Source organism: Lepus europaeus, chromosome 9 (genome assembly GCF_033115175.1).
Source record: "Lepus europaeus isolate LE1 chromosome 9, mLepTim1.pri, whole genome shotgun sequence".
Lineage (NCBI taxonomy): Eukaryota > Metazoa > Chordata > Mammalia > Lagomorpha > Leporidae > Lepus > Lepus europaeus.
Genome location: NC_084835.1, coordinates 95,102,757 through 95,114,760, shown reverse-complemented (window position 1 = coordinate 95,114,760; position 12,004 = coordinate 95,102,757). Strand labels below are relative to the sequence as shown.

At 45.0% G+C, this 12,004-nt stretch overlaps 1 protein-coding gene and 1 pseudogene across 3 annotated transcripts in view; one reads left to right on the top strand and one right to left on the bottom strand.

The window, feature by feature from the left end:
- LOXHD1 (lipoxygenase homology PLAT domains 1) overlaps nt 1-12,004 on the top strand; it is a 172,735-nt gene that overhangs the window by 54,402 nt on the left and 106,329 nt on the right. For all 3 annotated transcript variants that reach the window (XM_062200274.1, XM_062200273.1, XM_062200272.1), the window contains exons 8-10: nt 1,727-1,977; nt 10,531-10,666; nt 11,542-11,702. In XM_062200274.1, the coding sequence (XP_062056258.1) occupies nt 1,727-1,977; nt 10,531-10,666; nt 11,542-11,702 (548 nt within the window). The remainder of the gene's footprint in view (nt 1-1,726; nt 1,978-10,530; nt 10,667-11,541; nt 11,703-12,004) is intronic.
- Nucleotides 7,919-8,617, bottom strand: LOC133766609 (protein FAM204A-like; annotated as a pseudogene).

The window sequence follows — 12,004 nt, the reverse complement described above, 5'->3', positions numbered from 1 at the left end:
TTATGTATTTAAATGGCAGGGAGACAGAGAGGAACAGGTAGAGAGGGAGAAAGTCACAGAGAACTCCTGTCTGTTGGTTCTCTCTCCAAAGGCTGACAATAGCTGTGGCCGACACAGGTAGAAGTCGGGAGCCAGGAACTTAATCCAGGTCTCCCACGGGAGTGGCAAGGACCCAGCTACTTGGTCCATCATCTGCTGCCTCCCAGGATGCACATCTTTTAAGAAACTGGAATCAGGAGCAGAGCCTGGACTTAACCCCAGGTACTCTGATATGGGATCCAGTTGTCCCAACATGGTTTCTCAATCTCAAAGCCAAATGCCTGTGCCTAGTCTTTCCATAACATGCACTTCCACCAACTTTTGGAAGACTCTTTGTATGCATGGATTTCAAAAATGTGTTCTGCACCAAAATAAACTTATCTTTAATTGCATTTGCTGTGAACTTTTGAAGTGAGTTCTTACAGATGACTCTCCAACTTGGCTGCAGCATATCCTACCAGCAGTAGAATCTTCTCGGCCTTTTCTCCATCGCTTCCCTGCCCCCACCGTCTTCCTCCATGGCCTCTGTGCACTTTCTACTCTGTTGCACCTTCGCTCTCTGGGCCTTCCCTAACCTCCTCTGGACTAGGCAATTTCTCCCTTCTTTTGCTGCTTGCAGGCTGTGTAGACCCTTGCTGCTGTAATTTGAGACCCAAAGCACTTCCCCACCTCAGCTCTGTGGCACCTTGGCCTCGCCTGATCACTGCCAGGAGTCACCAGCTATTTGTCATGAACACTCGCCAACTATTTCATTACAGATATATGCTAGAATAGATCTGCTATGATCTCATTGAGTGTGTTACTCTTACTCATCTCCTAGTGACAGAAGAAGAGGAGAAATAGCAGCAGCTGGGAATTGCTCAAACCTAGGCCACGGAAGTGTATGCGATGGTGAGAACACCATCTGTCCGTGTGTCTGACAGAAATAAAGCATGGGACCCACTTTCTTAGAGCAGTGACCGTTCCTCTTCCTGCTCATGTGTTGCTAAGGCCTGGCAACCATCTCCCCTCCAAACTTGGAACTGTGATGAGATGATAGTGTGGGGTAGCTTAGGGTGAGGATGGGCGCAGGAATGGACAAGGTTTACAGTGCCCGCTGCCTCACACCTCAGGCATAGAGGATTGCCGGTCAGACTTCATGTTTGTCTCCTAACTGTTCAAACCCCACATGGCCTAATCTATGGTGAGTGATCTCTTCCTCAAATCACCTCATCCAGGGACATGAGGCCCTGGGGGACATGAGTGTCCGCTCTTAAAAGTTACGTTTTTAAGTTATCAGCCAAAGAGGAAGCTAAGGGAACCAGTTAGCCCTCCCTCCCCATATAAATCTCCATGCATGGAATTGACTATTATAAGTAGGTTAGATTTCACAGAATTCCTCTGGCAGCTATTAAGGATGTACACGTGGTAATTAACATTAATAATAAGCACTATTTTTAGCCAGCCCAAGTTCCTCCTCCTTTTTGATGGTTTCCTGTGGTAGTACACGCGGGTTCTTCTCACTCAGCTACCCCGGCACACAAACTCTGAGCAGGATGCGACGTGGTTGGGGAGGGATGTGGACCTGCCCGGGGCAGAGCGCGCTGTGGCAGGCGAGGCCTTTAGGGGGCGCTGTAGCCAGGCGTGGGATGCGGTGACGAGGCCCGCGCTGACCCTCCTCCTCCTTCCCCTGTCATTTCTACTACAGCGATCACGTATATTGTCACCGTCTTCACCGGGGATCTCCGAGGGGCAGGGACCAAATCCAAGATCTACCTGGTCATGTACGGGGCCAGAGGGAACAAGAACAGCGGGAAGATCTTCCTGGAGGGCGGGGTGTTTGACCGCGGCCGCACCGACATCTTCCACATCGAGCTGGCCGCCCTCCTCAGCCCCCTGAGCCGGGTCTCCATCGGGCACGGCAACGTGGGCGTCAACAGGGGCTGGTTCTGTGAGAAGGTAAGGGCGGCCTTCGACGCCAGCCTTCTCTCAGCCTCCCTCCTGGTCTGCGGCGTGCGAGGGGTCAGCCCCCACCTGGGGCCTGCTTCCTGCTTCCGGTCGAGCCGGGGTACGGAGCACAGGGCGACTTCCGGTGAGCGCTGAGCACGCGGTCGACTTCCCGTGAGCATTGAGCACGGGGCGACTTCCGGTGAGCGCTGCGCACACGGGCGACTTCCGGTGAGCACTGAGCACAGGGCGACTTCCGGTGAGCCGGTGCGTGGCTCCTGGCAGGTCGGTGACCGGGATGGTGGAGGCCCTGCGGGTGCAGGCCTCACCCGGGCCGGGGTGTAGGCCATCCTGCTTGCTGGCATGGGGTCTCACGTCTGTTTGGAGATGCAGACGAGTATTTTGACGGACCTGTTTGTAGTGTGTAAGGTAGATGCTGTAAAGAATTTCCGTAATAAAGCAGCACGTAGCAGCTGGTTGGAAGTGCTTTGGTAGTAGCAGCCGGCTGAGAACTGGAACACGGGAGTCCTTCCCTGACCACACGGCGCCGTCTCCCTGGGGCGCCCGGGCTGCTGGAATGCAGACCGACATCCTTGTCCAGGTGGACCGCGCCCGTGGCTCGCAGGGTCTACTCCACCTTAGGCTTTGGGGGGATTCGTGGAGGTGCCAGCCGCGGACGCCCCTCTCCACGTCTCTGTTGTAAACGACTCCATCCGAGTAGGTGGTGGGACAACCTCTCCATTATTCTGTCAGTGACTGGGGGGCTGTTTCTTGATTTCTGCTACCACGAACAGTGCTGCCAGGAAATTCTTGTACCTGTATTTTTGGGCAAGGGTGCAAGAGCTTCTCAGGATAGAAGTTTTAGGTTACCCGGTAAAGGGATAACTATTTTCTTTTCTCCACAAAGTATTCTAGATTATTTTCCGTTTTATTCCAGATTATTTACCATTTTACTCTCTTGTCAGCTGTTGGTACTTTTTGTTCCCTGCATCTTTACCAACACTTGATATTGAACTTTTATTTTAATTGAGTCATTTTTAATTGCAATCTTCTTTTACTTGTAAAATTCTTTTGGTGATTTTGATTTTAATAATTATTCCTGAGATTAAACATCTTTTCATTCAATATTGCTATTCATGTTTCTATGTAGAATGCCTATTCCATGTCTTTTCTGATTTTTCTACTGATAGATGTTTGAATTTATTTTGGAAGATCTGTACTTAATCCAGATATTAATCCTTTGTTGATAGCCTCATAGTTTGCTCATAATGTTCTTTGAGGAAGAGATTTAATTGAAAAGTGAGGCCAGCGCCGCGGCTCAATAGGCTAATCCTCCGCCTAGTGGCGCCGGCACAGTGGGTTCTAGTTCAGGTCGGGGCGCCGGATTCTGTCCTGGTTGCCCCTCTTCCAGGCCAGCTCTCTGCTGTGGCCTGGAGTGCAGTGGAGGATGGCCCAAGTGTTTGGGCCCTGCACCCGCATGGGAGACCAGGAGAAGCACCTGGCTCTTGGCTTTGGATCAGTGCGGTGCGCCGGCCTGAGCGGCCATTGGAGGGTGAACCAACGGCAAAGGAAGACCTTTCCTTTCTCTCTCTCTCTCTCTCTCTCTCTCTCACTGTCCACTCTGCCTGTCAAAAAAAAAAAAAAAAAAAAAAAAAAAAAAAAAAGAAAAGTGACCTAGTTTATCAGTATTTTTATTTATGGTTGATTTTTTTTATTGTTTTATTGAAACATCTTGAAGCATCAAGACATTGTCCTATATCCTTTTCTAAATATTGGAAAGTTTTGTCTTTTCAATTTCGTTTTTATTCCATTGGTAATTGCTTTTTGTTTTAATCAAATAATATTTTTTCCCAAGTGGATGGATATCCAAATGTTTTAGCAACATTTATTGGGGCATTGAAAGGCTTTAAAACTTGAGCATAGTTCATGGAATTCTTGTTAAAAGCTGATTCCTGGGAGCCAACCCTGACCCACTGAGTCAAGTTTCCAGGAGATCCGGATATTTCCCAAGTATTTAAGATAATTCATGTCACTGAGGAATTTTGGGGAGGACTGACTTCCTAAATATATTTCTTTTCCCATTGTTCTGAAAACACAACTCTGTCATACCACAAATCCTCAAAATGTATGACTTTGTTTCTAAGCTTTGTAGATTGTTCCATTGCTATAGTTTATTTCAGCACTTATACAACACTCGCTATTTTCCTTTTATACTAAATCTTAGTGCTGGGCAAATCAGCCCACCTATGCTTCCTCAAGAATTTTTTGACTATTCATGACCATTTACCCTTCTGTAGAAACTTTAGAATTTTCTTGCCAAAATCAATGAACTGTCTGGAACAGAGGTCAATTGAATCTATAAGAACTGCCGTTGTACAATGTTGCTTTTATGAACATGGTATGCTTCTTAAAATTATTTCTTTAATGTTTTAAAAATATAGTTCTGAATTTTTTTAACATTTATTTATTTATTTGAAACTCAGAGATACGCAGAGAGAGAAGGAGAGGCAGAGAGAGAGAGAGAGAGAGAGAGAGAAGTCTTCATCTGTTGATTCTCTCTCCAATTGGCTGCAACGGCCAGAGCTGCACTGATCCAAAGCCAGGAGCCAGGAGCTTCTTCTGGTTCTCCCACGTGGGTGCAGGGGCCCAAGGACTTGGGGCATCTTCTACTGCTTTCTCAGGCTGTAGCAGAGTGCTAGATCAGAAGTGGAGTAGTTGGGACTCGAACCGGTGCCCATATGGGATACCAGCATTACAAGTGGCAGCTTTACATGCTATGCCATAGCTCTGGCCCCCTGAAATTTTCTTGATAAGAGTACTGAATTTCTTTGCTAGATATATTAATTAATACATAATAAACTGTTATAAATGCTACTCCTGGGGCCGGCACTGTGGCGCAGTGGCTTAAAGACCTGGCCTGAAGCACCGGCATCCCATATGGGCACCAGTTCTAGTCCCGGCTGCTCCTCTTCTGATCCAGCTCTGTGCTACGGCCTGGGAAAGCAGTAGAAGATGGCCCAAGTCCTTGGGCCTCTGTACCCACATGGGAGACCTGGAAGAAGCTCCTGGCTCCTGGCTTCAGATCAGCTCAGCTCTGGCCATTGCGGCCATCTGGGGAGTGAACCAGGAGATGGAGGACCTCTCTCTTTCTGCCTCTACCTCTCTCTGTAACTCTTTCAAATAAATAAATAAATAAATAGTACTCCTTTAAAGATATTTTTTCTTGGGGCTGGCGCTGTGGCATAGTGGGTGAAAGCCGCTGCCTTCAGTTCCAGCATCCCATATAGGCACTGATTCAAGTCCCAGCTGCTCCACTTCCTATCCAGCTCTCTTCCATGGCTTGGAAAAGCAATAGAATATGGCCCAAGTCCTTGGGCCTCTGTAACTACATGGGAGACCAGGAAGGAGCTTCTGGCTCCTGGCTTCCGATCAGCTCAGCTCCGTTGCGGCCAATTGGGGAGTGAACCAGCGGATAGGAGATCTTTCTCTCTCTCTCTCTCCTTCCTTTCTCTCTCTGCCTCTTCTTCTCTCTGTGTAATTCTGACTTTCAAATAAATAAATAAATAAATCTTTAAAAAATATTTTTTCTTAACATTTGTTTCTGATGTAGAAATGCTCATAGAAATGCCACCTATACACTGAGTTTACATATTGCAATCTTGCCATTATTAATTCTGATAATTTTTCTGTAGGTTCTTTGTGAATGATAACAATTTGGACTTTTTCTTCCAAAGCTTTTTTTTTTTTTAAGATTTATTTATTTATTTGAAAGAATTACACAGAGAGGAGAGGCAAAGAGAAAGAGAGAGGTCTTCCATCTGATGGTTCACTCCTCAATTGGCCGCAATGGCCAGAGCTGTGCTGATCTGAAGCCAAGAGCCAGGAGCTTCTTCCAGGTCTCCCACGTGGGTGTAGAGGCCCAAGGACTTGGGCCATCTTCCACTGTCTTCCCAGGTCATAGCAGAGAGCTGGGTCAGAAGCAAAGCAGCCAGGACTCAAACTGGTGCCCATATGAGATGCTGGCGCTTCAGGCCAGGGCGTTAACCTGCTGCACCATAGCCCCGGCCCCTTCCAAAACTTTTAATTGTTATGTCTTTTGCTGTTGTTTGGCCACATGGTATAAGACCTACAGTATAAAGCTGAATGGCCTTTATACTGTGTATTGAAAGGTTAATGAATTTTTTTTAATTTAAAGAGACTACTAATATTTTATTTAGTTAATTATGTTAGTTGAGTTTTGGTAGACATTCTTGGATTAGGTAAACCTACTATTTTTTATGTTGTAAAGAGTTTTTATTATGAATTAATGTTGAATTTTATGTCTTCCTGCACTTAATGATATAATCACATGGTCTTTCTTTTTATTTTATTAGTTTGGTACTTTGTGTGGCTGCATTTACTAATAGTAACCCAACACTGCATTTCTTCTGTAAGCCACAGTTAGTGATAATGGATTATAATTTTACATGTTTTGAAAATTGGCTTGCCAACATTTAATACAGAATTTTTCTATCTAGGTTCATGAATTGCATTGGTCTTTAATTTGCCTTTCTTATATAGTTACTAACTGTGTTTAATCCTAAAATGAAGTGAGAAGCATTCCCATTCTTGAAGGAGGATATATGAAACTGCAGAGATCTGTTCCCCAAATGTTTGGTTGCAAAAAGTACAGGAATGTGTGTGCGTGTGAAATGACTAAAAACGTTTTTGGTTGAGTTTTGCTGGTTGTTTAGGCTTTTCCTCTGTTTTAATGGCAGTACTTGGAATTTGTAAAACTGTAGGCTTTAGAATATATTTGCACACAGTTATATATCCATCTGCCTTAGCTTTGAAACCTCTGCTGCATCTGCATTTATATCCCTTTTTATCTGTAGCATCATTGATTCATGCCTTCTTGTTTTGTAAAAAGCTCACTCTCACACAATATCTGGTCCTTTCAAATCACCAAACTTTGACTTTGTTTGTCCTCTATTTTAACTCCCATCTTCTGAGATTTTTGCTGATGGATGAAAAAGACCCTAACTGATAATTAGGCTTAGGAGCCTTTAATATTTCTGGTTCTACCACTAACTGCACCCTTGGGCACTTCCTGCTACTCTCTGGACCTCTGCTTTTCCATCTGTTGAATGCACCTTGGGTTGGACTCCTCCCCCCCCCCCCCCAGAGTTTTTTTCCAAAGGGTTCAGAGTTGTATTATCTTGGGTCATGATTTTTTGCTTGGTACAATTATGCCATTTTCTCGTCTAAGAATCATCTCATAATTTAAAGAATGATATGACTGTGAGAGATGCTTAGGAAGACATTTATAGGCAGAATTGAATTTAAATCAGCCTCCAAATATGACTTTCTGTCCTACTTTTATTGTAATATTTGATCTGAAAGTACACAAAATTAATCAATTGCTTTTACTTTGTGACTACAAAATATCAACTCTACCATCTCTATATATCAACTCTACCATAATCAGTAATTATTTTTATATCATTAAAGTAATTAAAATTACTTTAAAGACAGAATTAACTTAGACTTTTTTGAACTTATAACAAATCTGTTATAAATAAATTCCAATCTTAAAAACACAGTTACACCAAGTACAGATAAGAAAGTACAAGGAGCTCATTGATTATGCTATACCAAACAGATGAAAAGCAAAATTGATTTTCCACTGTAGGCCTAAATGAATAAAAAAAAAATCCTTCCCATTTTTCCTACATGTATGATCAGATTTCTTATACAAATAACATTTCTTATAACCAGTGCTTCATTTAATTCACGTCAGTAATATGAACTCCTTAGGAAAAAAAGATTGATTGCATGCTCATGACCAACTCCCAGATTTTTTGCTTATTTTTCTCTACTTGTATCAATTTCCTGACATATTTAACAGAAACAGGAAAATCTTCTCAATAACTGAGCATATGAGTCTACTAGGATCTTGCAGAAATCTGCCGAGTTACATACATCCCATGTTGCTCTTGGTTTCCCTTCTCATCTTTGCTTCTAACCCCCATGCAAGCTTCTTTCTGTGAACAGTCTGAATTTTCAGCCTCCTTTTTGGCTTTCACAAACTTGTGGCAGGCAATTGCTTTGGCAATTTTCACACCAAACTCGCAGCACACAACTAGCTGGTTGTCGAGCTCCCGGCCTTCTTAACCTCCCACTCCTCCACAGTTTGGTCGATCCTCCTTTCAAAGCCCAATACCTCAACTTTTTTCCTTTTTAACAGAGGGTTCAAATCAATCATTGACTCCAGAATACTGAGTAAGCTCTTTCCACGGGGTTTCATTTGAGGACTGTTCGCCAGGAGATTGTTTTTCATTCTTCAATTTATCTTTTCTGAAATAGTTTCTTTTTTCCCTCTACATTTTGAGGTTGAGATTTTTTTGTTCAGGAGGTTTTTGATACATTTCTTGAAATTTATTCCACATCATAAGGGAATTCCAGAAGGACATACCTTATATGCATTTACAATCATCTCTGTTTCAGTTTTTGGTCCATCTGTTGGGAAATCTGAGATTTCTGTGTTCTTAATGGTCCCATCCTCTTCATCCTCCTAGGAGTTAAGTCCAGAGTTATCTGGTGTGGCTTCATCTTTAGAGTTTGAGTCAACATCATTTTCTTTTAGATCAGGAGGCAGTCGCCCACTTGGCATCTTTTCTTAAGATTCAAGACAGCAAGAAAGTGGCTTTAAGAAGGGACACGTCTTCCGGCTCAGCTGTACAACCCACCTGAACTCCGCAGGGTCTTGGTGGCAGTGCCCCACTCTGGCCCCAAACCGGAGGAATCAGCTAAGTGCCACCGACAGCAGCGCACCCACTCTAGCAGGCTGGCGTTCCCATGAAATGGAGTAGCCAGGCAGTGGCTGACTAGAAGCCATCTTACCACCCGTCAACCGGGTTGGACTATATTAATTGCCAATATACTTGTGTCAGAGGACTAAAACATTTGAAGGGACTGCTGCCTGATGTATCACTGGGGAGGAGTGCTTCTCTAGGAGCTTGAAGGGGTGCACACACCTTTAACTCCCCTGCCTTTAGCTAAGGCTCATCATGATGGCCAGATAATGAGTACTAGGTGAGCTCTCAGACATACCAAGGTAGATCTAAGGGTAATCAGTGAAGTTCAGTAAGTTGCAGTCAATTAAAGTCACTATGAACAACCAAAAACAAACAAATGCCAGTAAGTCAGTGGTTAATCAAAATGCTTGACCACTGGGAGGGTCAGGTGAGTTTTCAAGTTGCAAGAAGGTAAAGCTTGGATCCAGTACTATGAACAGTTACGATTTCTATACTGAGAGGATCTGCAGTACGCTGGGAACACTTGGACATCAGTAATGTGATTGGCCTGGGCCGGACAGAGTTCCGAGTTCTGGGTCCATGAGTTCAGAATGTTGGGTGGACCTGGGGAAGGGGTAGGAGGGAAGTGAATGAGGAGCGAGCCTAGAGGAGAGCAGTTGCTTATTATTAATTAGCTCTGATGTGATTTACTTTCTTCCTACATGACAGTTTTGGGAGCCCATACAGTATTTTAGCTCATTTGGTTCAAATTAACTGAGAGTTTACAATGTGCATGAAGCAACATGGGGTCAACGAGGGTATAGTAAATGGAGAAAAAGACTTGAAATTTAAGCTGAACTCCTGCCTCAGAATCAACCCTTGGGACATTCGGATCTGGCTAAAAGATCCATGAGAGTCTCACAGGCATGGAAAGCCACGACACGGTGGCAAAAAACAATCTAAATGAAAGATCCTGGTGAACAAGACCCCAGCAGAAGGAACAGGCCATCAAGGAGAGAGGCGCCTTTCTCTGAAGGGAGGAAGGAACCTCCACTGTGACACGGCCTTGACTAAACAAGTTCAGAGCCGGTGAACTCAAGGGACTTCCATAGCCTAGACAGCTCATAGCAAGAGTCTCGGGTGATTGCTGACGTCATAAATAAGAGTGCCAATTGTTAAATCAACAACAGGAGTCACTGGGTACATGCTCCCCACGTAGGGTCTCTGTCCTTTATGTGTTTCACTATGAAACTTAAAAACACTACTAGTCGAACAATACCCTATACCTTGTGCGGTTGTGTGAATGCAGCCTGTTGAAATCCTTGCTTAGTATATACTAAGTTGATCTTCAGTATATGAAGGTAATTGAAAATGAAACTCGATAAAGGGCGGGATGGGAGAGGGAGAGGGAGAGGGAGGGCCACGGGAGGGAGGGAGGTTGGGTGGGGAAGCCACAACAATACAAAAGTTGCACTTTGTAAATTCACATTTATGAAATAAAAAATAAATAAATAAATAAAGTAAAAAAAATTCACCATCAAAATAAAAAATAAAAAAAAAAAAGAAATTTAAGCTGATACACTGGAGAATTGGATGACACTTATTGTGGAAGGCTTCTTGGAGGAGGTGTTTCTTGACTTAAGGTTTAATAAGCCAGGCAAGGGAAGAAGTGCTGCTCCTCCCAGGTCTAACACAGATGTCCCTTCTCATGGGGCTGGGGAGGCTGCCGGACCTGGCGAGCAGGTCCCAGGAGTGCCAACGCAGGAGACGCTTGTGGTCCACTCCCCAGGTGGTGATTCTGTGCCCCTTCACTGGCATCCAGCAGACCTTCCCTTGCAGCAACTGGCTGGACGAGAAGAAAGCTGATGGGCTGATCGAGAGGCAGCTCTACGAGATGGTCTCGCTCAGGAAAAAGCGGCTGAAAAGTAAGTGGAAGGTCCCCAAAGCTGAGACCTCTTCGATAGGCAAGCTGAGGCCAGGATATCACACCAATGGCCAAAAGCCTCGAGGGCTCCACTTGTGCCTTTCAGCTCTCTTTGGGAAGGGGGTGCCCTCCAGGGAACAAAATTCTTTAAGGTACAGGCCCTTCTGAGTTACACACCTGGCACCTGTCGTCACTCCAGTGTCCCCACATAGAAGAAGATGCTGGGGACTGGCATAGTGGCACAGCAGGTTCAGCCACCACTCATGATGCTGGCGTCCCAAAGTCCCAGCTGGTCTACTTCCCATCTAATTCCTTGATAATGTGCATGGGAAAGTAGCAGAAGATGGCCCAAGTGTTTGGGCCCTTGCCATCCAGGTGGGAGACCCGGATTGAGTTCCTGGCTCCTGGCTCCTGGCTCCTGGCTTTAACCTGGCCCAGCTGTGCCCAGACCCCAGCATTGCCTGAGCCAATGGATGGAAGATCCCTCTCTATGTCTTTCTGTCACTCTACCTTTCAAATAAGTAAGTAAATCTTTAGGGAAAAAAATAGAAAAAGGAGCTACTGTGATGGGCTAGGAGTTGAACTGAGTGTCTTCTACAGTACACTGGAACTGGGGTGGGAGGAGTCCACTTTTCTCCCACTTAAAGCATGCTAGTAGGCTTTAGCCATTGAAAATAACATCACAGCTCCTATTTTCATGACAAGAAGCCCTTGGCTTTCTAAGTCTGCCCCTTGTTAGAATGGGTTTCGGGGTGGAGGGACACATCTGCGCATAACCTGTCCTTCTGTCCTGATCACCTGTGATTTTCTCCACCTCCCACTGGGAAACATGAAAATCTCTTCATTTGCTGCAGTTTTCATGCCACTGTTTTGTAGAATTCCCTTGGTCCCTGTGGGTCTGGACGACTGACCTGAAGAAAGCTGGGACCAACTCTCCCATCTTCATCCAGATTTATGGGCAAAAGGGGCGGACAGACGAGATTCTCCTGAACCCCAACAACAAGTGGTTCAAACCGGGCATCGTCGAGAAGTTTAGGGTAGGCGAGAAGTGTGACAGGGTGAGAAGGAAAGGGTGGGGGCAAGAGGAAAGGGTGGGGGCAAAGAGGTATTTGTTATGGGGATGCTGGTTTTCCAAGTTAGGTTGTGGATCAAGTTTGAAGACAAAAAGGTACAATGGCATCTTGAGGCCCCTGTGAAGGGTGACAGATGCATTAATTAGTAGGCAGCGCATTGAATGGGATACAGTCTTGGTCTGGTCTCAGTCTCACAGGCTAGAAACAAGCCTGGGGGAGAAGCTGGTATGGACTGGTGTTGGGTGACGTGGGAATCCCTGTAGAGC